This window comes from Elephas maximus, chromosome 8 (assembly GCF_024166365.1).
Source record: "Elephas maximus indicus isolate mEleMax1 chromosome 8, mEleMax1 primary haplotype, whole genome shotgun sequence".
Lineage (NCBI taxonomy): Eukaryota > Metazoa > Chordata > Mammalia > Proboscidea > Elephantidae > Elephas > Elephas maximus.
The window spans coordinates 20,688,887-20,714,307 of record NC_064826.1 but is presented as its reverse complement, the minus strand read 5'-3'; the positions used below and the strand labels follow the sequence as shown (position 1 = coordinate 20,714,307).

The window sequence follows — 25,421 nt, the reverse complement described above, 5'->3', positions numbered from 1 at the left end:
GAGTGTAGTCCTTGCTTCTGTGAACTAGGAACTCAGCAGAGATGTGAGAAGTCTATGGGCAACAGGCTAGCGAGCCTACTGTAGGGAAAGGATGGGAAAAGCTGAAGCAGTTACCAGCAGGCATGTTTGAATGGCCCTAGCCTTGAGACCCTTACTCCATGGTGGGGGTAGGGGTGCACTCCACTAATACCTAATCCTCTCTGGCTGTGTTGTGTAAAGGACCTGCTTTCTCAGAGCCAACATCCTGGGGAGTTGAGAACTGTTTAGGACAGAGATACTAATGCCTGGCTCTAAGTTTCCCAGTTCCTGTGTGTGCTGCCCTAAACTGGAGAGCACAGGAAGCCAGCATCCCCACTGCTTGGGACCAGAGCACCCTGACACTCAGGACCTGACTACATGCAACCAAGAGGAAGAAAGAAATGAATCAGGTTGCATGACTCAATCAGAAACTAGAGGATGAATCCAGCTGTCTCTTCTTTACCAGTAGAGTAGCCACCTTCTTTAGTCAACAACCTAAACTGGCTCTACATTTTACATGCAAGATGCTTACCTACATCCCTTCCTTCCCTATCAGAATCCTCTGCCACAGGAATTTACCTAAGCTAAGGGCTTTTTTTTCAAGGGCCTCAGGGCTGAAAAGTCTGGGTCCTTGGTAATGGTTCAAAGCTGGTACCACTCCAATTGAGAGGAGGAGGATGCAGCAGCTAACACCCAGGCCTGCTCCGCTACAACAGAGCTTGCCTCCTGTGAAGGATGGAACCTTGGGTGTCCTGGGTCCTAGGTTCAGACTCACAGGGTAAGCTCAGGCTGCCCACTATTGTGCAATTTCTTCACAGTATCGTGGAAAGAGGTTGGACTTTGAACCAGACTAACTTAGGTTTGAAATCGTGTGACTTGGCCAAATTATATGACCATTCAGAGCCTCAGTTTTCTTGCCTGCAAAATGGATGGTGCTTATCTCCTAGAGTAAGGATTTAACGACTGATGTCATGAAATTCCTCGCCTCAGTAGAGGGCCCTGCAGCTTCCAGGGCCCTGCAGCTTCCATTGCCTCGTTACATCCACACATGCATGTTATGGTGGATGAGGGTGTTCTATGCTTTTTCTACTACATTATCCTCACTGCCTGATAGCCTCACAAACCAAGTCCTTTAAGACTTGCATCATATTTTTACACTTTCTCAGTGCCAGGTACAGTCTATTCAATCAGGTCTCTGATCCCCATGGATTAGAGTGTTTACATGAGGGAAAGAGATATGTTTGGTCCTTGTAATTATACCTATTTACAATCCTCTGCCAGTGGGCTCAGAATACCTGAATTTGGGGAACAAAGAAAATTGGCAGTGCAGGTCCATCTGCCTTAAAATTAACAGCACTGGAGCCATCCCTAAGATGGCAAGACTTGTAGACCAGGGCCTGACTAATTAGCTCTTAGATATATATTTATGGCTGCCTCTGTGGTCAATAGTATTGATGGCTGTCATTCTTGACAAATAAGCTAAAAGAAAGGGAGTACGTGCCAATTCCATGGCCTATAGTTTCAAAGTTTTCAATTCATCTCTGGTTTCTTGTTATTTCTTACAGGCCTTATTTCCAGATGCCTTCTATCTTATGACAAGCTCTGAAAGTCTGGGTCTGTAATGAATGAGCAGACTGTCTGATCTTTACTGTCTCCCATTCCTCTAGGGGGTGGAAAAGATAATGGAGTGAGGTCTCTCCTCCATTGATTCTTTGCAGTCTCCATAGCACCACTTTTTCAAATCTCTTCAAAAGTGAAGCCAGATGGAGCTCTAGGCTCAGCAATTGGCTAGAGATGAAGGCCAGAGGGGACTTGAGAGGGTCCTCAACTCTCCTCCCAGGTGAAAATTACTCTCCCCAAGGATAGGCAGGAGAAAGAAAAAAGCCTCAAAACTGGCCCCTCCTATCTGCTGTCTCTCCTGGGGGTCCTGCTGGTTGACTAGGTTCACATAGAGAATGTGAAGTTTTCAGCCCATCAGTCCTAGCTCTGGCTGCTAGGAAGAGAGGTATTAGGAAAAGGGAAGGTAGAATAATTAATTCTCTTTATTAAGAAGCCCCCATGGGCTGTGCTGTGGCAGGTTTTACCACGCTAAAGCAGTGATGAGCTAGGCGTGGGCTGTGAATTTTAAAGCAGAGCATGCATCTCTTAAGAGTTGTGCAGATTATGCCCCCATCCCCCAGAAATTCCAAAATCAAGTAGCTTAGGCCTTGAGCCAGGGCCTTTTTTTGAAATTCAAACCAGTTTGATTCTACTAAACTAGTGGGTCTCTGTTGGGAAGAGTTTGGCCCCAGGGGACATTTGGCAATGTCTGAAGACTTTTTTGTTGTCACAGAGAGAGCAGGTGCTGCTGGCATCTAGTGAGCAGAAGCCAGGGATGTTGCTAAACATTCTACAATGCACAGAACAGCTCCCCACAGCAAAGAATTATCCAGCCCAAAATGTCAACAGTACAGAAATTAAGAAGCCATATGTTTAACATGGAGAAATGAAACATACAAAAATGAGCAAGACTTGGCCCTACTCTCAAGGAGTTTATATATCCAGGTTTGCGGGGGTGGGATGATAGAGGAGTGGGGGGTGGGAAAAGAAAAAGGAAACGGGTGGGTACAATAAGGAGATGCTGGGGAGCAGGGAAAGAAAAGAACCCAGATAGCTGTAAGAAGTGCCCCTTCTCAACTCTGCCTTGATCTGTCCCCTACAGACTAGCAGAGGGAAGCATGAGGGAGAGATATGGTTAGGAATGGGTTAGAGTTGTCCCCAAGACATGAGAAGGAAGAGTAATTCTTTTGGTGCCCTTGCTTTGGAGAAAATGTAAGGATTTTCAATCCAGGCAGGATGCCAGCCCAGCCTGAGTGGGTTGAGGAGGGTCAAAGGAAGATTTCCCAGAGGAGGAAGTGATGCCTCCGTAGAACCTTTAAGGAAGGAGTCAACCAAGAGTACAGAAAGTTTCCCTCAGACAGGACAGCATACTCAAAGACACTGAGACAAGAAAGAGTAAGATACCTTGGGAACTGCAAGGAGTAATTGTTCTCAGTGAGTCCTGGTTTCCTCATAAGTAACATTAGGTTAGTGAAAACAACCTATGAGAGAGAGGTATGATATGATACCTAGAAAGTGCCTAGTGCAGGGTCTGGCACAGAGGGCGGTTCAGCTCAGCAGTCCCCCCCACAACCTCTTCCTGGCTGTGGATGGTGATTTGGTGTCACCCATTCTCCTCTGGGGGGTTGTTTGGGGACTCCTATGACCAATCTAGACTGCCCTAGATGTTCACTGTAAGTTGCTTTTTAGGTAAATTCGAAAGAGGGCAGTCCACACAGCCTCAACTGCCCCCACCCCCCACCACGCCCTCCCGGTAACCCCGAGCCTTACGAAGGAGAGGAAAAGGAAGGAAAAGGCTGGGAAGCCAGTGGGGTTAGTGGTTTGATCTCCATTCAGCATTTACTCCCTAACTCACACCATGAGGAAGGCGCCCCAGAACAGCAAGGAAAAGCAGAGAGATGACCAGGAGCAGCCCTCAATTTCCAGAGCGTTCAGCAATCTCTGTAAACTAAAAACGTGACCCCACCCCGCAGCTCCCTAGTCTCCCAGCCAAGCCGTCGCTTCAGGGGAGGGGAGTGATGCGTTCCCTTCAAAAATTTCAGCTTGCAGGGAGGATGAAGGCCGAGATCCTCCTGTTCTGCAGGATCCCCGGCCACCTGGCGGTGCCATGTCTCCCTGCGACAGAAGCGGGATTTGGGACGCTTGCAGGAGCCAGGGTTTGAGGGGCAGGGGTCTGCGATAATGGAAAAGCAGACTGCAGTGCGGCAGGAGACGGAAACTAGGGCTCCCCTAACAGGAAACGAGAAACAGAGATACCCTGCGTGAGCTCAAGGCCCAGAATTCAGGAGGTGGAGCGGGGAGCCAGCCCCCCAGGCTCCGGCTCCCAGCGACGCCGCAGTATCCCTTGAATGAGCCCCACTTCGTCCCAGTCCCTCTCGGAGCCGCCGGACAGCCAATCGAGTCTCGGGGCGGGGCTGCGGCGAGCGGCCTCAGCCAATCGCTGCGGAGGGGCGGGGTCGGGCTCGCAGCGCGCGGCGGCAGGGGCGCCCTAGGCAGAGCGCGCAGGGCGCCGAGCAGGGCGGAATGGAGGAGCCGGCTGTCGCTAGGGCCGGGAGCCCTCCCGCCAACGGCAACAGCAACGGCGGCAAGGCGAAGCAGGCAGCGCCCAAGAGCCAAGAGGCGTTCCGGAGCCAGCGGCGCGAGTCGGAGGTGAGGGGCCGGGGAGACACCGCGGGCGGGACGCGGCGGCTGAGGTGATTTTGCCCGACCCCTCCCCCGCCCCGGGGTCCCAGGCGTCCCGAGAGCCTCGGCCCCTCGCCCCGGTGCTCCGAGACCCTGGGCCCCGGGCCCCGACGCCCCCGGCCCCCAAGACCCCGGGCCCCTCGCCCCGGTGCTCCGAGACCCCGGGCCCCTCGCCCCGGTGCTCCGAGACCCCGGGCCCCTCGCCCCGGCCCCGAGACCCCGGGCCCCTCGCCCCGGTGCTCCGAGACCCCGGGCCCCTCGCCCCGGCCCCGAGACCCCGGCTCCCTGAGGCCCCAGCACCCCGCCCCGGGGCCCCTCGAGGGGCGCCAGCGGGGTTCTAGAGTTCGGGCTCTGCGGCCGGTGACCCCCTCCATATGCCTCCTGCAGCGGGTCGGGGGCTTTCTAGTCTCTGGCCTTCCTCCGGGGCGCGAAGATGTAGCGCGTGGAGAGTACCAGACACTCGTCGATGTTCTCTCAGTCAATCGCTGCAGCCCCTTGAGGGAGGAGCTCCTATTCCCATTTTACTGAGGACAAACCGAGGGAGCTGGTGAAGTGACTGGCCCCACGGCGGGGAGGCTAGAGCTCAGCCTCAGAATAGAGGGGTCGGAGTTGGGGGGCAGTCGCCCCCCTCCTCCAAGGCTCCACAGGGTCCCAGAGCTGGCCTTCCTCTCTGCCTTGTTAGGCTCTTTAGGAGGTGCTGTCCACAAACGTGAGGATCCCCACCTGTAAGGGTTAATCAAGACAGGATTAGGCCAGGCTGTACATGAGTATTTGGATGGAACAGTCCCAGGACTCAAACCCACAGTTAGGAGACTGGGTACTACCTCTTCTCCTGAAAAGAAATCCTAACTAGGAAGATGAAAGAAGTGAATAATTGTCATCCCACCCCCCTTCACCCTGCAAACAGGCCAGTTTTCATCAAATAGGCAAGAGTAGAACTGAATCTGAGCATGGATCAAGCTAATAGAACCACAAAATGTCAGATATAAAAGGGTCTGTAGAGTCATCTGGTGTAGCCCTTTCATTTTACAGATGGAAGAGACAGAAGTGACTTGCCTGAGATCATACATCTGGTGTAATGGCCAGGAGCACCAGCTTCCTGGTCAGTTAGACCAGGGTTTGAATCCTAGCCCTACCCTTTACTATCTGTGTGACTTTTAGCAAATTACCGAGCCACTCTAAGTTCCAGTTTCTTCATCTGTATAATGGAGTTAACACTGTCTACCTCAGAAGGTTGCGATAAAGTTAAAATGAGATAATTGGATGGAAAAAGTTTAAAATCATGCTGGCACGATGTAATTGGTCAGTACGTAGTAGCTCTTAGTACTGTATTACTATCATTGTCATCATCATCACTGCCACCACCACCACGTGGCAGAGGTGGTACTAGAAGCCAGGTCTTTGTCATTTACAGCTAATTATTTGAATAGCACTTTAAAGTTAACAAAATGGTTTTCTGTATGCTTCTGTTTTCCATAATAAGCATAGTAGGAACCCACTCTGTTTTTTTTTTTTTAATAGAAGTGGAGGAAGTGAAAAGACTGGCCCAAAGTCACATCACCTTGCAGAGACAGAGCTTGGTTGTACAGGAGCCCTTTTGCCTTGCTAGGTCAGTGTATTGTCTACCACATTGTCCACCCCCTGCCTCAGAACCAACCTGGCTTTTTTAGGGCACCCTGTGCCTCCTTTCACAGAGACATTTTTCTTGCTGGGAAAAAAAATTTTTTTTTGAGGGGTTAGTTAACTCATTAATGCAACAATTATTGAGTTCTTTTGGCCCTGGTGGCTTAGTGGTTAAGAGCTCGGCTGCCATCCAAAAGGTTAGCAGTTCAAATCCACCAGCCGCTCCTTGAAAACCCTATGGGGCAAGTCTCCTCTGTCCTATAGGGCTGCTAGGAGTCGGCAATGGGTTTGGTTTTGGTTTGGTCTCTATATGCTGGGTATTGTGTTAAGTGCTAGGGATACACCAGTGAACAAGACAAGGTCTTTTGCCCTTGTGGAACAAACAGTAGTGGGGGGAGGCAGATAATATTCAAGGAAAAAAATCAAAATAATTTCAGAGCGATAGGTGCCAGATCGCCCTTCTGAGGTAGGAGCCTCTTCCGTGCATCTCAAGCCTTCCTTCAGCACCAGGCACTGATGGCACTGCATGAGCATACCAGATACTTTACAAATATCATCTCTATTAACTGCTGCAGCCCCTTCAGACAAGAATTCATGTCCCCACTTTGCATGAGCTCCGCACCCAGGGACTCCGAGCCTTCCACCTGCGCCGCAGTTACCTCCTGACTGCCCGCAGCTGCACTTCCCATGCATGCCTGGAAACCAGCAACTGCAGTGATCACCGCTATCTGTGGTCATTGCCTGCCAAAAGGCTGGCTGGGAAGATTAGCTTCCCTCCACTTTCGCTGCAGCAGGAGACCTGCTTCTACCTGTCAGTACCTCCCCTGTCACCACAGCACCCAGGTGCCAGGCTCAGATGACTATCTGTGTTCCCTTCCCTCCTTCTTTTTGCTTTCCTATAGTTTTTTTTTTTATAGAAGATAGTCCTCAGGGAAGATGGTTTTCTTTCCTCCCTTGGGCTTCTCAGTAATTACTAGAAGAGAGTTTCTGATGGCATAAGCCTTGTTCCTTGTACACCGCCGGTTTTACAGGGACACTTTTGGCCTCCTCTCTCCCAGTGGCTTACTGTATGAAAATCTCAGCCTAGAAAGGAAGCTAGACAATAATTGTTTCCTTAGTGAAAAGATTCTTAACCTAACAAAAGGATTCACCGCAGGCCTGTTTGCAACCAGATCCTCTGGTCTACTGGTTCCCAAGGTCCTTGACAAAGTTTGCACTGGTCTATGGCAAAATCAGGAAAATTCGTGGCATGGAAGTGAGTTTTTCAAAAAACGTAGTTCACTGTATTAAATTTAAAGGATGTATACAATTTAAAACAATGTTTTTCAAACTGTGGGAAGCAAGCTGTGAGTTGGGACCAGGATTTTTTTTTTTTTAAGAAATCAAATAAAATAGAACATATCAGAGTAAATCACACATAGAAAGAATAAATATTAAACTTTTGCTCCCGTTTTATATGTGTGTGTGTGTTCAGACTTGATGTAAAATGTATTTATACTTTAAGGTCAAAAAAAAGTTTGAAAAACGCTGCTTTTAATGGTTGTCCTGTATTCTAGGCCTATGTCCTTCCAATTTGGGGGACATTAAAGTATTCTTTCTTTTTGAAATATGTTTTCTGAAAAAATATTTTTAAGTCCCGATGTATCAAAATAAAACATAAATGGCCCTATATCATTCCCTAGTCCCCCAATTTTTTTTTTTTTTTAGTTTTAATTTCTACTGGTTTCTGCAATCCAGAAGTATAGAAGTCTTTGCCGTAGTAGATGTAAACACAATTTGCTTTGTTCACTATGTACAACGGTTTTGGAAAACAACTTTCTGTGAACAAAGAGCCATAAAAATATGCATCAGGTTTGATGTATTAATTCTAAGAACCTATCCTTGGGAAAGATTCTAAATACAGAAAAATTTATAAGTGTATTAAAGCTTTGTGCATGTAGTAAAGGAAAATTAAAAACAACCTAAATGTTCAACAGTAGGGAACTGGTTAAGTACCAATAGGTATCTATCCACTTAACTAACTGTTTAAAGTAATAGTCACATACACAAAAATAAAGTGATAGTCACAATAACATGAGAAAATATCTTTATAAAATGATATTAAAATTGTAAGCAGAATAAGAATAGTTAACTGCTTATATAGTGCTACTAAGTTGTAGGTGATGTTCTAAGTGTTTTTCCTGTATTAACTCATTTAGTCCTTACAATAACCCTATGAAGTAAGTCCTATTATTATCTCCATTTTATAGATGAGAAAACAGGCACAGAGAAGTTAAGTAATTTTCCCAAGATCACACAGCTAGTGTATGACAGAGTTGAGACTCCAAAATTTAAAAAATTATATGTAATATATACTAGCAGGAAATACCCTAAAATGCTTAAAAAATGTAGGGGGTGAAATTATATTAAAAATATTTTTTAAATGGAATTATAAATGTACATAGACAACATCGTAGGAAATCTAGCCTTTAATACAACTTGGAGTAGAAATGCTACTCTGTTTGAGAGTCCTAAAGTCATGGAACATTAGAGCTGAACTATATTATTATAATGAGAAACTATGGTCCACAGAAAGAGACTTACCCAGGTCCCACAGTGGCTTAATGACAGCTGAGGCTAGAATCCAGTCCTCTCTTTTGTTTTTGCTGGTCTCATTTTTCTAGAGGTCAGCTAAGGGCTCTTCTTGTCTGTTTACATAAACCAGATATGGATGCAGGTTGTAGGTAGCTTTCATATCTGTTCACACTCCTGCCCTTCAACCAGAGTTTCTGATTCTGTGTAGAAATCCTCAGCTCCTCCCTGCATTGAGTTTCAGATTTTGGCTGGGAGGAGGGTACCTCCCAGGTGAAACTTTCCTCCCTGATCTAACCTTGGCCTCCAAGAGAGGAAGAAGATGTAATGAGGATGTAATCTTCCCTTCTCAACCCCTTTCCCCAGGTTGCCTCAGTTACCACAAAGATTTCTCCATTACAGGGCTCTGTGGATTGCCCCACTCTGGAGTTTGAGTATGGAGATGCCGATGGGCACGCGGCAGAGTTATCAGGTATGAGGTAGATAGATGGGTCTGTAGAGAATGGGAGGAGGGGCAGGAGGAGAGGGAAGGGGCCATGACCTCCCCTTGAAGCTTGTGTGTTCCCAGCGAGGAGCTATTGAACAAGTCCATCCTCCACATTCCCTCTTCTCTCTGCCCTCCACTGGTAAATCCCTTTGTTTGCTTTTACATTTCTTTCTGTGAGTTCTTTGGCTATAGCATTCTCCATTCTTTCCTTCTGCACTGTCTTTTTTTTTCTGCTCAGCACTCTCAAATCTGTTTTCTTTCTACCTCCTCTCTCTCCTCTTTTCTTTCCATTCCCCCCTTTTCTTTCCCTTCTGTCTCCCATATCTCTGCATGTTCCCATCTTTCTGTCACCTCCCCAAGCCCTTCTCTCTCTCCTTTGTCTCTTCCACCTCCATCCTTCCCTCTTCTTCTAACATCTGCCCCTTATTAAAATCTCAGCCATGGTGAAATAAAAACTCTATGGACAACTGGCCAGCTGAGTAGGGCTGGACATGTCCCTATACCAGCGTAGTGGAGCTCTGCATGAATACCTCTGAGCTGAAGTTAAGGGGTCCCATCCTTTTTTCACTGCCGGGCTGCTTCTTGGCCTGGATTTGTAGCTTGGGGTAGAGGTGATCCCCACACATTAAGGGCCTTCCATGTTCCATGTGCTCTGAATGCCAGTTATTAATAAACAAGCTTTGAGTGGAGATGGTGCGAAAGTTAAATATTCTGTCACATAGAAATGATACTTTGAGATACGCCTTTTCAGAGAAAGGAGATAAATTTTTAAAGAAGTGCTTGTGAATAAGTATAGGGAATAAATTTTGTGATGAGTGACAGAGAAATAAAGAGCGAAGTTTTTAATAACAGAAGATTAGAATCCAGAATATGAACAGAGAGAAAGAAGAGAGAGGAACAACCCAATAGAAAAGCGGGCCGTGCATATGAATATGAATTCATAGAAGAAAAAACCAAGTGATCAAAAAATACACGAAAAGATGTTCAGGTTCACTCATAGATGGGGAAAAGCAAATTAAGATAATGAGATACTGTTTGACAATCGTCAGATTGCAAAATTTGAAAACCTGGGGTTTGTGAGCGTACAGAGAAATGAGTACTTTATACGCTGCTGGGAGTAGGAAACAGAGTATAAACTGGAGAGCAATTTGGTGCTACCTAGTTGAAAACCCACACATATAATGACCCAGCAATTCTACTCCTTGGTGTATACCCTGAAGAAATATTTTGGCATAAGAAAACATATACAAGGATGTTTATTGCTGCTTTATTTATAATTGTGAAAAATTGAAAACAACCTGTAAAGTGGCCATCAGTAGGGAAGTGCTAAACTGTAGGATATCAGCACAGTAGGCTATGTAGCCATTAAAATAATCGATCTTTGGAAACTCTGTGGGGCAGTTCTACTCTGTCCTATAGGGTCGCTATGAGTCAGAATCGACTCGACGGCACTGGGTTTTATATCAACATACTTCCATACTGATAAATCTCGAAGACATAATGTTGAAGGGGAAAGAAGCAAGTGGCAAAAGAACGTACACAGTATGATAACATGATAACACTTGGATAAAACTTCTACAACACAGAACAATATCATATGTTGTTTATGGGCACATCCATATGTAGTGAAAGTATAAAAATAGGCACATGAAGGATATACGTCCACTTCATTATAGCAGTTACCTCTGGAGAGGGGAATAAGATAGACTAGGGAGAGGGAGGAGGGGACTTCAGATGTATAAAGATCTAAAGTAAATACGGCAACTGTTAACATTTGTTTAATCTGTGTAGAGGATACCAAGTGTCTTAAATGTATTCTTATCTGCATATGGAATTTCACAACTTAAATAAAAAGCACAAACAAAGTTCAGTGCCTACGAGCCTCATTTTTCTTCCTGGGCTCATGGTACTCACTCTCCGCTAGTAACTGAGGCATTTAAGATTCAGAGATAGGATTTGCCTCTAATCGCTCCAGGGGCCTCTAGAGCCCAGGACTCCAAAGCCCTGAATCCCAAATGAGGCACAGCTCAGCCGGTAGAGAGCTGACTGGGTGCTAGGTGAATCTCTCTTGCTTCGTGAATTACCTGGGACTTTGTTAACTTTCCAGCTGGGGTCCCTGTTGGGGAGTAGAGATCTCAGAGAATTCTGTTCTATCACCTACAGGCCTCTCAACTTCAATTTTTTATCCTCTGTAAGAATAGGGTGCTGATAGAATGTTCTGGAATGTGTACATGTGTAGGGAGGGGCATTTTTGTTCCTCATAGGCTTCATGCATTTTGCACCAAGAGGCTGCTTCCAGTGAAGTTACATTTTCCTGGGCACAAGCAGCCCTTTGGCAGCCATAGCTGTCGTCTACATGGCTTGATGCTGCCTCTGCCTGGGTGGCCGTGGTCAGGAACATAAACTTCTATACCCTTTGAGGAAACCCAGCAGGGAGAGAGTGAACTGGCTCCACCCTGAAGAGCCCTGTAACTCACCAGGCCCCACCCACCCTGGCTCCCTGAGCAGCACAGGATCTCACATCTGCATTTCAGGACTTGCACTGCCCCCTTCCCTAGACAGAAGGAGGTTGCGGCCCTGAGAAACAGAAGTGACGACATTCAGCCCTCTGTGCTCCAACCCTTCTCCTGGCCCTCAGCAAATGTTGAAGGCTACCTTCTCTGCTGCAGCAGCCAGCTGGCAGGAGGAGGACAGGTTTGATGGCTTAATCACCAGGGGACACACATGGCTATTTTTAACAGCTCTGAAAGAGAGGAAGCTGGCTCTGGACTGAATTGGACATGGGAATGTGTTGGAAGCTTCAGCTCGTCCCTGCCACCCTCTCCACCCCAGGCCCCTGCTGTAAGGGTCTGCTCAAGGTCTGTGACTCTGTCCTGTCCTTCCTGCACAGAATTGTACAGCTACACTGAGAACCTGGAGTTCACCACCAACAGGAGGTGCTTCGAAGAAGACTTTAAGACTCAAGGTGATCCCAGAACCATATTCACAGAGACCTGCTTTTTCCCTCCATGATATCTGAGCCTGACCTAGTAAAATGCTGAAACAAAGTATGATCCTTCCGTACGCCCTCTGTAAACACATATCCTTCCCTTCTTGCCCGTGGGGTGCGAGATTCTCTATACCTCAAGTTGAGAGGCCATGGGGTAGAAGCCTGGGCTGGGCCCCCTTCCCTGGTACAAAGGACAAGAAGCAGACGGATTGTGCAATGGGGCTGGCTGGGGACTGCCTGGTAGGACCCTGCCTAGCCTAGCTCTTGACTTTAATGTTCAATCCCTGCCCTTAGATATGCCCCACTCCCAACAGCATTGAATAACAATTTCATGTGCCCACGCTGTGACCCTCTGACCTCCAGTGGCATTTCAGTTCCCAATTCAACAAACGTGTGGTAAGCACCTGTCCTGTGCCAGAGAGACAGGGGTGAAGGCGAATTTGCAGCATCTTCAAACAGCTTAGAGTTTGGTAGGAGACAGGGAGATGTGTACATCACATCACAAAACTAGACGAGGCCAAGAGGAAAAACATAAGTGTTATCAGGAAGTAAAATGTCTTGTGAGACAGAGCTTCTGGCTGGGGCATTTGTGGGAAAGAGGTAGTTTTGTACTGAGTCTGTAGGATGAATTGAATTGGATATGTAGGGAGACAGGCTAAACCATGTGAGGAAAGGCAGAGACACCACAGTATAGGCTGTGTAGAGGATGGAGTGGGTGCTGAAGGTGAGGCTACAGAAGTGGGTAGAGGCCAGAACATTTTGGGTTCTTTTCCCATCTTGCTCAGTTAGGTAAGGAAACCTTTAGAGTTGTTGGGGGCTGAGATCGGAGGTGGTATGCTATCAGGAGCCTCGCTGGAAAGGGGGCAGGAGCTCACACTGAATGGGCCTGGCCTTCTGTCCCTAGTGCAGGCCAAGGAGTGGCTGGAGCTGGGGGAAGATGCCCAGAAGGCCTACGTGATGGGGCTCCTGGACCGGCTGGAGGTGATCAGTAGGGAGCAGCGGCTGAAGGTGGCCCGGGCTGTTCTCTACCTGGCCCAGGGTAAGTGACCACCCCTGCCAGCCTGAGGAGGGTGGAGGCTGGGGAGAGAAGTGGTGTTATCAGGACTGGGAGGAGGCGGGCCATGCTAGGAAGGCAGCGTTCCCTGCCTGTCAAGGACAGATCCTGCCATGTGCTTATGAGAAAGATGAGATGATGTGGGATGTTGTTTTGGATCCCTTGGGGTCTGCCTTTCCCAGGTACACCAGGCCTTCTTAGAGAGTTCTTTTTTCCCCCATCCTGGACTGTGTTCATATATGAAGACCAGCAAGTGGGTCAGTGTGACCAGAGCTGACATGCACCACCAGCTGAGCATAGTGGCTTCTCATCAGCTGTGGCCCGGACCAGACACTGAGGGGAGGCAGGAGTGACAAGACTCACACACGGGCCCTCTGCTTACTTCTCACTGGCATTTAAAAGGTCCAAGCCAAAGTAGTAGCAAGGAGTAGAGGCTGTGAGTAATTCAGAGATGATCATAACTAAATGAGAAGAATTGGCTAAAGCCTCCCAGAAGTGACCTGTTAGCCAGGTGCTGGAAGGAAAAATGAGGTTGCCTAGCTGGTGTAGTGGAAATAAGCCCTGAGATCATGAGTATGTGGATGTGGGCAGAACTAACTATCTGGAAGCTAAAAAATCATAAAAAGAAAAAATTAATAAATGCAGAGGAGAAAGGGTGGACACTGCATGAAGGGAAGATCCTGTAGCAAACAGGGCAGTGCCCACCATAGCCCTCAGGGCTTGTGCTCTGGTCAACTTCCAGCTTCCAGTACCTTCATCTTTTACTCCATTGGCTTTCTCTGAAGAAAACACAGGGTAGCTGGGAAACGGGCTTCCAGTACCTTCATCTTTTACCCCGTTGGCTTTCTCGGAAGAAAACATAGAGTAGCTGGGAAACGGGCTTCCAGTACCTTCATCTTTTACCCCATTGGCTTTCTCTGAAGAAAACACAGGGTAGCCGGGAAACGGGCTTCCAGTACCTTCATCTTTTACCCCGTTGGCTTTCTCTGAAGAAAACACAGGGCAGCCGGGAAGTGCTGTGGACGTAATGCTCTCCCCTACCCAGCAGCCTCAGCCAGTGCCTGACAGGAGTTGGTGGATGACCAGCCCAACCACCTCACCCTCTTGGGTACAAGAACTCTAGCTGTGTGCTTTGCACAGTTTCTCAGAGCTTCCCATCTGGGACTGAGCTCTGTGGACTGCCTTCTCTTCCCTATCTCACTTCCCCACTTCTCTACTGATGGTTCCTGGCCTCAACTCGCCAGTAAGCTACTTGTATTTGAATCTTTATCTCAGAATCTCCCTCTGGGGGAACCCAAACTTAAGAGAAGCCATTGATGAGTGCTTTGGACCTAACCCTGAAGACTGCCTCTCCTCTTCCTCTCTTCATTCCAGGAGGTTCTGGAGGGCCCTGTTCCCACTTTTGCTAGCCTAATTGTTGAGCAGGGTGCTGGAGGATAGTCTAAGATCATGGGGCAGAGTGGGAAGACCTGGGATGCCCTCCTCAACCCCTATGACGCTATCTGGTCCATTAGGCACATTTGGGGAATGTGATTCAGAAGTTGATGTGCTACACTGGTCCAGGTACAACTGTTTCCTGCTCTATCGGATGGGGACCTTCTCCGCCTTCCTGGAGCTACTCCACATGGAAATCAAGTGAGCAGCATTTGGGGAGGGCTAGTATAGCAACCGCCTTCCTTGATGGGGCCTTGGCTCCTGCGCTACTTCCTTCACTCTAGAGCCCCGGGTGGGGAGCTGGGTCTTCTCACACCTCGACCCTCTGCTCACTGCCAGTCCCCTCCATCCAGCCATGGTTCCTGATATTCTGTCCTCCCTCCCTGTGGTTGGGCTCAGCAGCAGCTTCTGCTCTATTTACAGCTTTCCTCTTGGGACCACTCCTGGGTGGGCTCCCTTTTTACCCACGTACCTTCTCAGCTCAGCCTAACCCTGGAGTCCATGAAGGAAACTGTTTTATTCTACCTGAGAGCATTGTCTCAGATGGGCAGGGCCGTTTCCTCGTGGTGGCCTTATCTGCTGGCACCACTACACTTTGTCTCTCTTGCGTGTCACCAGGAGTTTTGGGTGGGGTGACGCTTGTTCATTATGCATCCATTCTGTGTCCAGCTCAGCACCAGGCATAGTGGGGATTACAGGAGGAGTGAACACCACAGACACTGCTCTTGCCTGTCTTCATCGCAGGTGTGGACTTGCTGAGGTGGCAGAAGGAATTGCATGGGCTCTTCTACCTTAGACCAGTTTCTTTAGTGGCTGATAGCCAGGGAATGGCAGGTATTCGTGCTTGTGCATATGATTAGTGGGAGGACAAGAAGGAAAGGGGCCCTATGGGTGTTTTCTCTCTCCCTCCACCCTGTGGCAGCAACAGCCAGGCCTGCAGCAGTGCCCTCCGGAAGCCAGCCATCTCCATTGCTGATAGCACACAGCTGCGGTGAGGGGGCTGCGTTTGGGATTGGATCGGGGGGTTAGCCTTTCCCAGATCCCAGAGACACCCAGTCCACCAGGAAGTTGCCCTTTGGCTAATCTAACTGGGTTGGGCTTCCCCAGCGACCACCCCTGAGGAGAATGAGAGTCCCCTTTCCCCTGATTACAGACTGGGAGCCACTTGGGAACCTCTTGTGACCCTTCTGTGACCCCAGGGTGCTGCTGAGTGTCATGTACCTGATGGTGGAAAACATCCGCCTGGAGCGAGAGACAGATTCCTGTGGGTGGAGGACAGCCCGGGAGACCTTCCGCTCTGAACTGAGTAAGAAGTGGCGCTGGGGAAGGGCAAGATGGGGAGCTGATGGTGAGGGTGACCATGGCCTTGCCTAGGAGAGACAGACAACCCTTTTTCTTCTTTTTTTGCTGCTGCTGTTAGAATTAACATCCCTTTTTTTAGGACAGAGAAGCTGAGCGGCGGGCACAAGGGTCAGGCTTGACTGCCCCCATGTCCGTGATCTAGGACTGGTCATGTAACTTCTCTGTGCCTTGGTTTCCTTGGTTATAAATGCGGATATTTATCCCTCTCCCATTCCATCACGAATCTCACATGAAAAACTGAGTTCAGTCACCTTGAAAACTGAGCTTTGTTCCAGTGTAAGTTGGTGTTGTCATCAGACAGGGATAGACTCTGAAATTTTAAAATATAATCATTGATGTGGGAAGGCGAAGTGTGATCCACGGCATTGAGTCTTCAGCTGGAAAGCAACTTCTTTATGGCTGTTACTTTTAGTTTGGCATCCACCCTGAGCTTTGGGGGATAAGCCATTTTACCTCCATGGCCTCCCTTTGGGCCCTCGGGGCCCTCTCTAGGGGCTCTTTGAGCCTCCTCAGGACCAAGGACCCTGGGATTCTGGGGAGATGAGTGCCTTCCTCAGTGTGCAGAGTCAAGTATGGGGGCAGCAGTTCAGCTACCTCCTCCTCAGACTCTGCCTCTCTCCACACCCCCAGGCTTCTCTGTGCACAATGAGGAGCCTTTTGCCCTTCTGCTCTTCTCCATGGTTACCAAATTCTGCAGTGGCCTGGCCCCCCACTTCCCCATAAAGAAGGTCCTGCTTCTGCTGTGGAAGGTGGTCATGGTGAGTGGCTGATCCTCAGCTCTGCCCTCTAGTCTGATTCTGGGAAGCTGGGCCTTGGCCGCTGGGTAGGGCAGCTGTAGGCCAGTAGGGGGCAGCCAGGCTGTCCTAGAGAAAACAGGTCCTGTGTCAGCATCGGATTGAGGGGAGATGCCACTCTGTGATTTGGGGTGTCCCCTGATAGAGCTGACGTTTCGTGGGAAGAACCCTGGCTGCATGTTGGGAGCTCTGAGCTCTACTGATACTGAGGGGCTTCGGACAACTTCGTATCTCCATTTCTCTGGCTGTAAAATGTGAGGGTTTAGTGCCTGCCCCCCATCCAGATAAATACAGTATTTGTTTCTTAAAAAATGAAGTCCCTGTAATTGTGTGGTTGCAGTTTTGTTACTAGTTCTTCATCCCGCGTCTTGGCTTCTGCCCCCCAGGGCTGGCTGAACAGCATACCTCCAGGGCAAGACTTGTAGGGAGACCTGCCTCTTGTCTGCAGAGGAAGTTGACCTCAGGATGTCTGCCTTCAGAGGGGCGGTTTTTTCAATGGGGATGTCAGGAGTCCTAATGCCAGTCCTGGATCAGTAGATGGTGCTTTATCCTGAGAGTGCCTCAGACTGGTATGGGAACCACGGATGCCCCTTCTTGTTTTACCCCTTCCTTATTAAGGAGGGGCCTGAGGAGATTGGAGGTTGTGGCTCTTTCGCTCTCTCTCCAACCTGTCCTCCTGACCTTGCCCTCTTTGACTTCCTCTCTTCCTCCCTCCCTTCTGTCCCTGTTCTGTTTGCCCTACAGTTTACCCTTGGTGGGTTTGACCATCTGCAGACTCTCAAAGTACAGAAGCGGGCAGAACTGGGCCTGCCTCCCCTGGCCGAGGACAGCATCCAGGTGGTGAAGAGCATGCGTGCTGCCTCCCCGCCCTCCTACACGCTCGACCTAGGCGAGTCTCAGCTGGCGCCACCGCCGTCCAAGCTGCGAGGCCGCCGTGGCTCTCGAAGGGTATGAACGAAAGCAGGCAGTGGTGGTGTGGCACAAACTGGCCAAAAATCAAAATTCTGTGCTCAGTGTAGTGGGAGAAGGCAGTAAATGACCAGGTTCACCCTGCCCAGGTCAGCCCTGTGACCAGCCTGCAACCTTGGAGTCTCTGCCTTGGCCTCTGTCCCTCAGACCTGATAGCAGGCTCCTAGGGTCACTATGAGTCAGAACCGACTCAATGGCACCTAACAACAACAGGCTGTCGTGAGGTAACGTTGTATATCACATCGTAGATCCCTGTCTTTCTGCAGGGCCATTGGCCTGGGTTTCAGTTTTAAGCTAGGAGTTCCCTAGCACCCTGAACAACATCTAGGTTGTAATCCAAGGGATAGAGATCCAGGGCACCTGAACGGGCCCCCAGCTAATCATGGGAGACTACCTTTTTCTTAGCAGCAGGCAAGTTTGCCCTAAGCCAGCCACGCCCTTGTCTGGCCCTGGGACCAAAGGCTTACATTTGCAAGGCAGCTGGTTAGGATCGTAGGTGTGATCTGCAGCCTTGGAAAGGTCAGAAGGCCAAATCTCACTGAGACCTAACCATCTTCCATGAACTCACCTGCCTGACCTATCTGAGTTCACCAACTACAGGTGACAGGGCCAGCCAGTCCCTCTCAGGAATCCAGCCCACATTATCTATCTGCAATGTGGTTTCTTTTTTAACCTTTATTTTTTGTTCTATAAAGTAATGCTTACTCATGGTAGAAAATTTGGAACAAATATAAAAATGTGAAGAAGAGGGAAAAAAAAATCACCCACAATCTTAACAACCAGAGGCAGTCACTGTTAACTTTTTGGCCTATTTCTGTCCAATTTTTTTTTTTTCTTTCTGCTACAAGATTTAAAATTCCAAACCCGCTTCCCTCTGCCTAGCAGCAAGCTTCTGTCCTCGTCTTCCTCAGTTAGCCAGCTGGTGTGTGCTCACAGAAAGCAAACTAATTGAATGTTCACCTAAGCGGAGCATAATCAGGAAAGTGCTGGCAAAAAAAGGCATCCGTGCTTTCTGAAAGCTCTGTAGCTGTGACTTTGGGATTATCTCTATCTCTTCCCTGGCCATTAATGTGTTTGTCCGAAGGCTGCTTGTCCTGGGATTGGGCCTGGTTGGGGCAGTAGGGTTGAGGTGGGGAATGGGATGTTCTCATAAGAGCTGGATTCTTGCTCCATGTTCCCTGAAGTCTGGAAGCCTGTGGGTGGGGGTAGCCTCAGGCGGTAGCCCAAGGCGAGATCTCTGCATACCTCCCCTCCCCCAGCAACTCCTCACCAAGCAGGACAGCCTGGACATCTACAATGAAAGGGATCTCTTCAAGACTGAGGAACCAGCCACAGAGGAGGAAGAGGAGTGTGCTGGTGATGGAGAACGAGCCCTGGATGGAGAGTTAGATCTGTTAGAGCAGGACCCTCTGGTGCCACCACCACCCTCTCAGGCATCCATCTCTGCTGAGCGGGTGGCCTTTCCCAAGGGCCTACCCTGGGCCCCAAAGGTCAGGTAGGTTTGATAGCACTAGGGACCCTGGAGCCCTGGTGGCGCAGTGGTTAAGCAAATGACTGCTAACCAAATGGCTGGTAGTTTGAATCCACCAGCCGTTCCTTGGAAATCCTATAGGAATGTTCTACTCTGTCCTTTAGGGTTGCTATGAGTTGGAATCCACTCAACAGCAGTGGGAGGTTTAGGAACCCTGAGCTTTGGGGTTTCAATCATCAAAGGCCCAGGGTAGAATCTTGTATGTGTTCCAAGGCTCTACAAGCTGTGCTGGGAGTCTGAACTCCTGAAGTTCCCTATGTTGGCTGTTATCGTCCCCCACTGTTCCAGTCCTCTGATGGGCGGGTGGGAGACCAGAAAGGTTCTCTGTCTCAAAGTTTGCTTTTCTTTCCTTCTCTGGGATTGGCCTCCACTGTTCTCTCAGACAGAAGGACATTGAGCACTTCCTGGAAATGAGCAGGAACAAGTTCATCGGATTCACTCTGGGGCAGTAAGTGACTGGGTGGTCAGAACTGTCCATAAGTGACTCCTGGAGGGCCAGCAGAGTGGGTGACTTGGAATGGAAGGTGCTGCCTGGTAGTCATGATGCAACTGAGAGCCACAGGCCATGGGCAACTCCCAGTGACCCACTGTGGATTCTTTCCATGGGACTTTCTCCTTGGGTTCCTTCTACTTTCCTAGATGAACTTGTGTGTTCTTTATCAGCTCTAAGACCCTGAACTTCCTGGGCCTCAGTTTCCTCAGGAGAGTATTAAATTACATGGTCACCAGAACCCCTTCTTGCTCTAATGGGCTAAAATTCTGTGAAGAAGACAGATACATGGTCAGAACAGATCCAGTCTTTCCCTTTTCCCCACACTCAAGATTCTTTCCCCCTGGCCTCTGCAAAACCTGAGAAGGCATCTTGTTACTGGGGTTTCAGTGTCAAAAGTACCATTGGGCTGTGTTACCCTTTCAAGGGGAACCTAGCACTCCCAGACCAAGCAAGTGCCCAAGAAACTATCCACGTCTCCTAATTTCCAGGGTCATGCCTGTATACCATTGTTCTTTTTGTATTCTGAAGCAGTGATGGGGGCCCAGAGCTTGCAGAGGAAGGTCAGGGTACCAGAGGGTAGATGCTGAAAGTGGCATGGTCCATGTGACCCCAGGAGGTGCTGGGAGTTCTCTGTACTTTGGGAACTTATGGACTGATGTGTCCCCTCCTCCCTCTGGCCTTCTCAGGGACACAGACACCTTGGTTGGATTACCCAGGCCCATCCATGAGAGTGTGAAGACCCTAAAGCAGGTGACCGGGGTGGGCTCTCAGTCTTCGGGGATAGGGAGCCATCGAGGAGAACTGGATTACCAAGCCCTGGGTACTGGGTGGGGCTCTTCCACCAGACACACTCAGACCTCTCTGCATTCCCCCCCCTCCGCCACCCCCTCCAGGCCTTTTGACCAAAGAGAAAAAAATCTCTCCCTACTTACCTACATTCAGATAGATGAAAAGGTTCTTCTTTCTCCCTCTCATTCCTTTTCCTTCCTCCTACCTTCTCCCTCTTCCCACTCCTAGCTTCCTTCTCTCCCCAAAGGCTCAGGATTGAGAGGGGTCTGCTCTACATCCATGTGTTGCATGTACAGAGTAACAGTAGGGATCTCTTGTCCAAACCTTGAACCCTTCCCCAATGGTTGTCACTTCATACCCACATAAATGCAGAACAGTTGGAGCAGTGGCCCAGGGCCAAGGACCTGCCCTCGCCTTCCCCTTACACAAATGCTTAGGTATTTGCTGCTCTTCAACAAATAGGGAAACATGGAATAAACATTTACTGTGTATGAAGCACTTTGCTTGGAGCTAATGGTGCAGGGGTGAGTGAGACTTCTCTTTCAGAGAGCTCGTGGTCTATTTGGGGTGACAGACCTAAGACCAAGTCATTTCCATGTCACAGGGGAAGTTAAGGAAAGCCTTGTACATGTGTGACTGAGGCAGACCCCTCAGTGCCCTCAGCTTTGTGTTGATGTCTTTGTATCTCCCCCAGCACAAGTATATCTCCATCGCAGATGTCCAGATTAAGAATGAGGAGGAGCTGGAGAAGTGCCCCATGTCTTTGGTAAGCTGAGGGTTCCTGCACAGGAGGAGGGCAGAAGGAAATTGTCCGCAGTGCTGCCACAGAGCATGTACGCATGTATTCATTCAGTTATGGGCCCTTACCATATGCCAGGCAAGACGAGGTCCCTGCCTTCACAATACATTAAAGATAAGGAAGCCAGATAATAAATAAGGTAAACAAGACTATCAGATGACCAGAACGATAAATACAATGGAGAAAATTCAAATAGGATGGCACGATAAGGGGCATCAGCAGACTACATTATATTGGGCAGTCAGAGTAGACCTCTGAGAAGGTGACATTTAAGCCAAGATATGTGTTACAAGAAGAAGCCAGCCATAGGAACATTGGAGGAAAGAGCATTCCAACCAGAGGGGACAGCCTTAACCAGGTGAGATCAAACTCAGAGTGTTAGAGGTCAGGAGAGAAGGCCAGTGTGACCAGAGCATAGGGAACGGGATGGGGTCAGAGGTAACCTGTGGCCGATTTACATAGGACCAAGTAAGCAGAGGCCAGGAGCTTGAAGTTGATTCACAACACAAAGGGAAACCTTTGAAGGATTTTAAGGAAGTTTTAAGCGACATTACCTGGTGTGTTTTTAAAAACCACTGGCTGCTGTGTGGAGTTGGAGTAAGAAAGAGTAGAAGCCTAGAGATGAGTTAGGAATAAGCAGCTATTAAAATAGTTTAGGTGAGTGATGACGGTGACCTGAACCAGGATAGTCATTGTGGGGACAAGAAAAGTGGATGAGTTTGGGATATATTTTGGAGGTATAGTTGACAAGACTTGCAGTTTGTTTGGATGTTGGTAGAGGGGCAAAGAGAGGAACCAAGAGTAAGAAACATTGACCAAGATGGGGAAGAATACCAAGAGTTCTGTTTTGGTCATGCTAAACTTTAAGTGGAGCCTGGATGGCTCAAACGGTTAAGCACTTGACTACTAACAGAAAGATTGGCAGTTGTAAAAATGGTGTGAGGGCAGAGTCTGACCTTCTCTCTTTTCACAAGGGGAAGGAGAATCAAGATCAACAGCCCAAGGCTGATTCCTGTGAGGCCGAGATCAGATATGCCTCCTCCCTCCACCATCTTTACCAATTCTGACACCAACGGTCCCTGCTATGGCACTCTCTACTTCTCTGCTGTGTTCGATAATTCATTGCAACAGCCACACAGAACTCACAGACAATACTCACACTTATGGAGTTTATTAGGGAAGTAACGAGTTGCAGCTCAGGCTCAGGAACACTCAGGATACAGTTCTTCCATCAGGGCAGCCTCTTTTCAGCTGTGCTCGCAGGCCCTAGGCCTCTTCCCTGGTCAGGCAAGTGTTAACAAAGCTCTTTTAGCCACTGCCAATAAGTCTCCAGAGCCATCCAGGCACCCAGCTTCCTCACTCTGTGGTCCATGAAGCCCATCATACCGTCTCCTGCTGGTATCCCCTGCCACCACTTCTCTCTGTCTTCGGGGCCACAGCTCGCTCTCTCTCGGTCTCCTGGCTCCAGGATCCTACCAGCACAGGGATCTCGTGTCCAAAAGACTCTCTGTTCCTGGCTGTTCTTCCTTGATGGTGGTGGGATCCTCTCTCTCCTGCTTCTGGGGTGGCTCATTTCAAGACCAACAGGGTGGCAAAACTGACCAATCCCTTTAGTGAGCCACAATTGCCCTATCACACAGTCCCACCCAATCACTTGGGTGGAAGTTACAAGACCATGGCTATAAAAAAAGGCCACACAAAAGTGATCCATTGCATCACAGTGGTTCACACCCACCCAGAGGCACCGAGGAAGGCAAGCCTGGTGATCTGCTTCTGAAAGGGCACAGCCTTGAAAACCTTATGGAGTGCAGTTCTATTCTGCACACATGGGATCACCATGAGTTGGAATCAACTCAACGGCAACTAACAAGAACAACAAGGTTTAGACATCCATGTGGCGATGCCAAGCAATTAGATGCATGGGTTTGGAGTTCTAGGGAGAGGGCTGGCTAGAGAAATAAATCTGGGAGTCGTTGACTTACACACAGTTTTAAGAGCCATAGAACTGGCTAAGATCACCCAGGGAAGGAGTAGAGATACAGAAGAGAATGGAACCTAGCACAAAGCTCTGGAACCACCACTATGTTAGGGTGGAATGAGTCAGAAAAGAAGCCAGGAAGGAAGGGTAAGAAAAAGCACCCATTGAGGCAGAAGGCAGCCCAGGAGATGGTAATGTCATAAAAGTGAAGAGCAGAAGTGTTTCAAGAAGGAAGTGACCAGCTAGCTGTGTCAAATGCTGCTGATAGAGGGCAACATTGTATTTGGCACATGAAGATAACTGGTGCTGTTGATAAGAGCAGCCTTAAGTGAAGTGGTGGGCTAGAAGCCTGGCTGAAGTGTATTGAGAAAAGAATGTAAAGAAAGGTAGGAAGAGTCAACACAGACAACAGAAGTTGTGTCATGAAGAGGAGCGTAGGAATGGATGGTAGCTGGAGGAGGATGGTGGGGTCAAGGGAGGGTGTTTCACAGCTGGAGATACTAGTGTATGCGTATATCCTAAAAGATGATCCAGGAGAGGGGATAATCACAGGTCAAGGTACATGACCAAACTAAAGGGTATGGGGTCCCAAGTACAGGGGGAGGGTTGGCCTTTGACGGAGCACAGGCAGTTCATCCTTCCTATCAAGGAAAACAGAATCTCTGGACGATTTGGTGTCTCGTTGCCTCTGTTTCTCCATGAGGGATGAGGCAAGGTCAGCAGCAGTGCTGAGGGATGGGGGCTGCAGGGGTATAGGGAAGAGGGTATGAACGGGGGCAGATTACCCAATAAGCAAAGTAAGCAATTTTATGAGTTTCACTGCATAAAATTGTTCACTACAGATTAGCAAGTCAGCACAAGTAAGCCCATGCTTACCTTGCTCACTGGGCAATCCATCCCTGTTGGGAACTGTAAATTTGAAAAAAGGCTTTGATTCTGTAGGAAGGTGCTGTGGGGTTGGAAGAGAGTCAGATACCAGCCACACCTAGAAGCAGGATCTTTGACGTAGTGAAAAAAAAGTGAAATTGTTCAGTACAGATGATCTGGTAAGCAAGGTAAGCACCGTGCTTACCTTGTCTATTGGATAATCTGCTCCTGGAAAAATGTGAAGTAGGCATTTTGGAGAGTAGGAAGGCACACGTGACAGGGTTACCAGGCTCTGTTGATGCCTGTTTGAGACATGTGTCCATTCCACTTAGCAGTACCTGAGTTGTAGGTTGAACGGAGGGGGCTGGATACTCCTCCCTGCCTCAGAGTCTCCTGACAGTGACCCTTGCCTGTAAAAGAAGGGCCTCGGAGGAGAAGGGACAATATTGACCAAGCATGACAGCGGCCAGAGTACCTGAGGCCCCTGCCTCCCCACTCTGGTAGAAGGCTAAGCTGCGGTCATCAAAAGGACAAAGATGGTTGTACCCGAGGGGCTGGTCAGAGAGAAGGAAGACATGTTCTAGGGCCAATGGGAGGGGAGGAAAATAGTTTCCCCCGGGACTTCCCTGCTAATACTTCTTCCTGCCTCCCCAGGCCATAAGTTACCCAGTTTCCTAATATCCCTCATTATTGAGCTGCCTGCCTCTCCATCCTGGCTTACAAAGCATTCCAGAGCTTTCAGGTGGCCTCTGATTGACACCATGGTGTGTCTGTCCCAGCATCCAGGCATACTGATAGCTAATGTTGAGTCATATGTATCCAGGGTGGTCCTTCTGTGTGTGTGTTCAACAAAACAGTGCTCTGAGCTGACTCCTGAGTGGGAGAGCTGACTCCTGAGTGGGAGTTCTGACTCCTGATCCAGCATGAGAAGTTCTAGATTGATTCCAGATGCTGAGAAAACCAGAATCATAGGTTATGAGAGCAGGAAGAGCCCTCAGAGGTCATCCAGACCAGCCCCCTAATCCTCCTGAAGAGGAAACTAGGACTCAGGGAGGGAAGGTGACTTAGCCAAGGCCACACAGCAAGTTATTAACACAGCTTGGGTAGGAACCAAATTTAACCCCCAGCTCAGGGCCCTTCTCGTGCCACCCCTCACAACCAACAAAACGTCGTTGCCTCTGGTCCACTGGAAAGTGGCCTGGGCAAACTGTGTGTTCTGCCTTAGGGGGAAGAGGTGGTACCAGAGACCCCCTGTGAGACCCTCTACCAGGGCATGCTGTACAGCCTCCCCCAGTACATGGTAAGGAGATGCCGTGAGCAGCAGAGAGCTGAGAGCCTTCTCAGGCTGAGCTGGCTGTCATTTGAGCTTGTTTCCTGAGAGC

At 48.9% G+C, this 25,421-nt stretch overlaps 1 protein-coding gene across 3 annotated transcripts in view; it reads left to right on the top strand.

The window, feature by feature from the left end:
* The first annotated feature begins 4,101 nt into the window (after positions 1-4,101).
* STRIP2 (striatin interacting protein 2) overlaps positions 4,102-25,421 on the top strand; it is a 41,875-nt gene continuing 20,555 nt past the window's right edge. The window contains exons 1-14 of one of the 3 annotated variants that reach the window (XM_049894106.1): positions 4,102-4,266; positions 8,896-8,965; positions 11,871-11,945; positions 12,874-13,008; positions 14,538-14,658; positions 15,380-15,448; positions 15,657-15,763; positions 16,450-16,577; positions 17,358-17,561; positions 18,842-19,077; positions 19,496-19,561; positions 20,293-20,356; positions 21,090-21,161; positions 25,265-25,339. In XM_049894106.1, coding sequence (XP_049750063.1) covers positions 4,141-4,266; positions 8,896-8,965; positions 11,871-11,945; positions 12,874-13,008; positions 14,538-14,658; positions 15,380-15,448; positions 15,657-15,763; positions 16,450-16,577; positions 17,358-17,561; positions 18,842-19,077; positions 19,496-19,561; positions 20,293-20,356; positions 21,090-21,161; positions 25,265-25,339 — 1,548 coding nt within the window. In that variant the 5' untranslated portion in view covers positions 4,102-4,140. Of the gene's footprint in view, positions 4,267-8,895; positions 8,966-11,870; positions 11,946-12,263; positions 12,366-12,873; positions 13,009-14,537; positions 14,659-15,379; positions 15,449-15,656; positions 15,764-16,449; positions 16,578-17,357; positions 17,562-18,841; positions 19,078-19,495; positions 19,562-20,292; positions 20,357-21,089; positions 21,162-25,264; positions 25,340-25,421 lie in introns of those variants that run through there. The other 2 variants (XM_049894108.1, XM_049894107.1) reach the window with 2 other exon arrangements.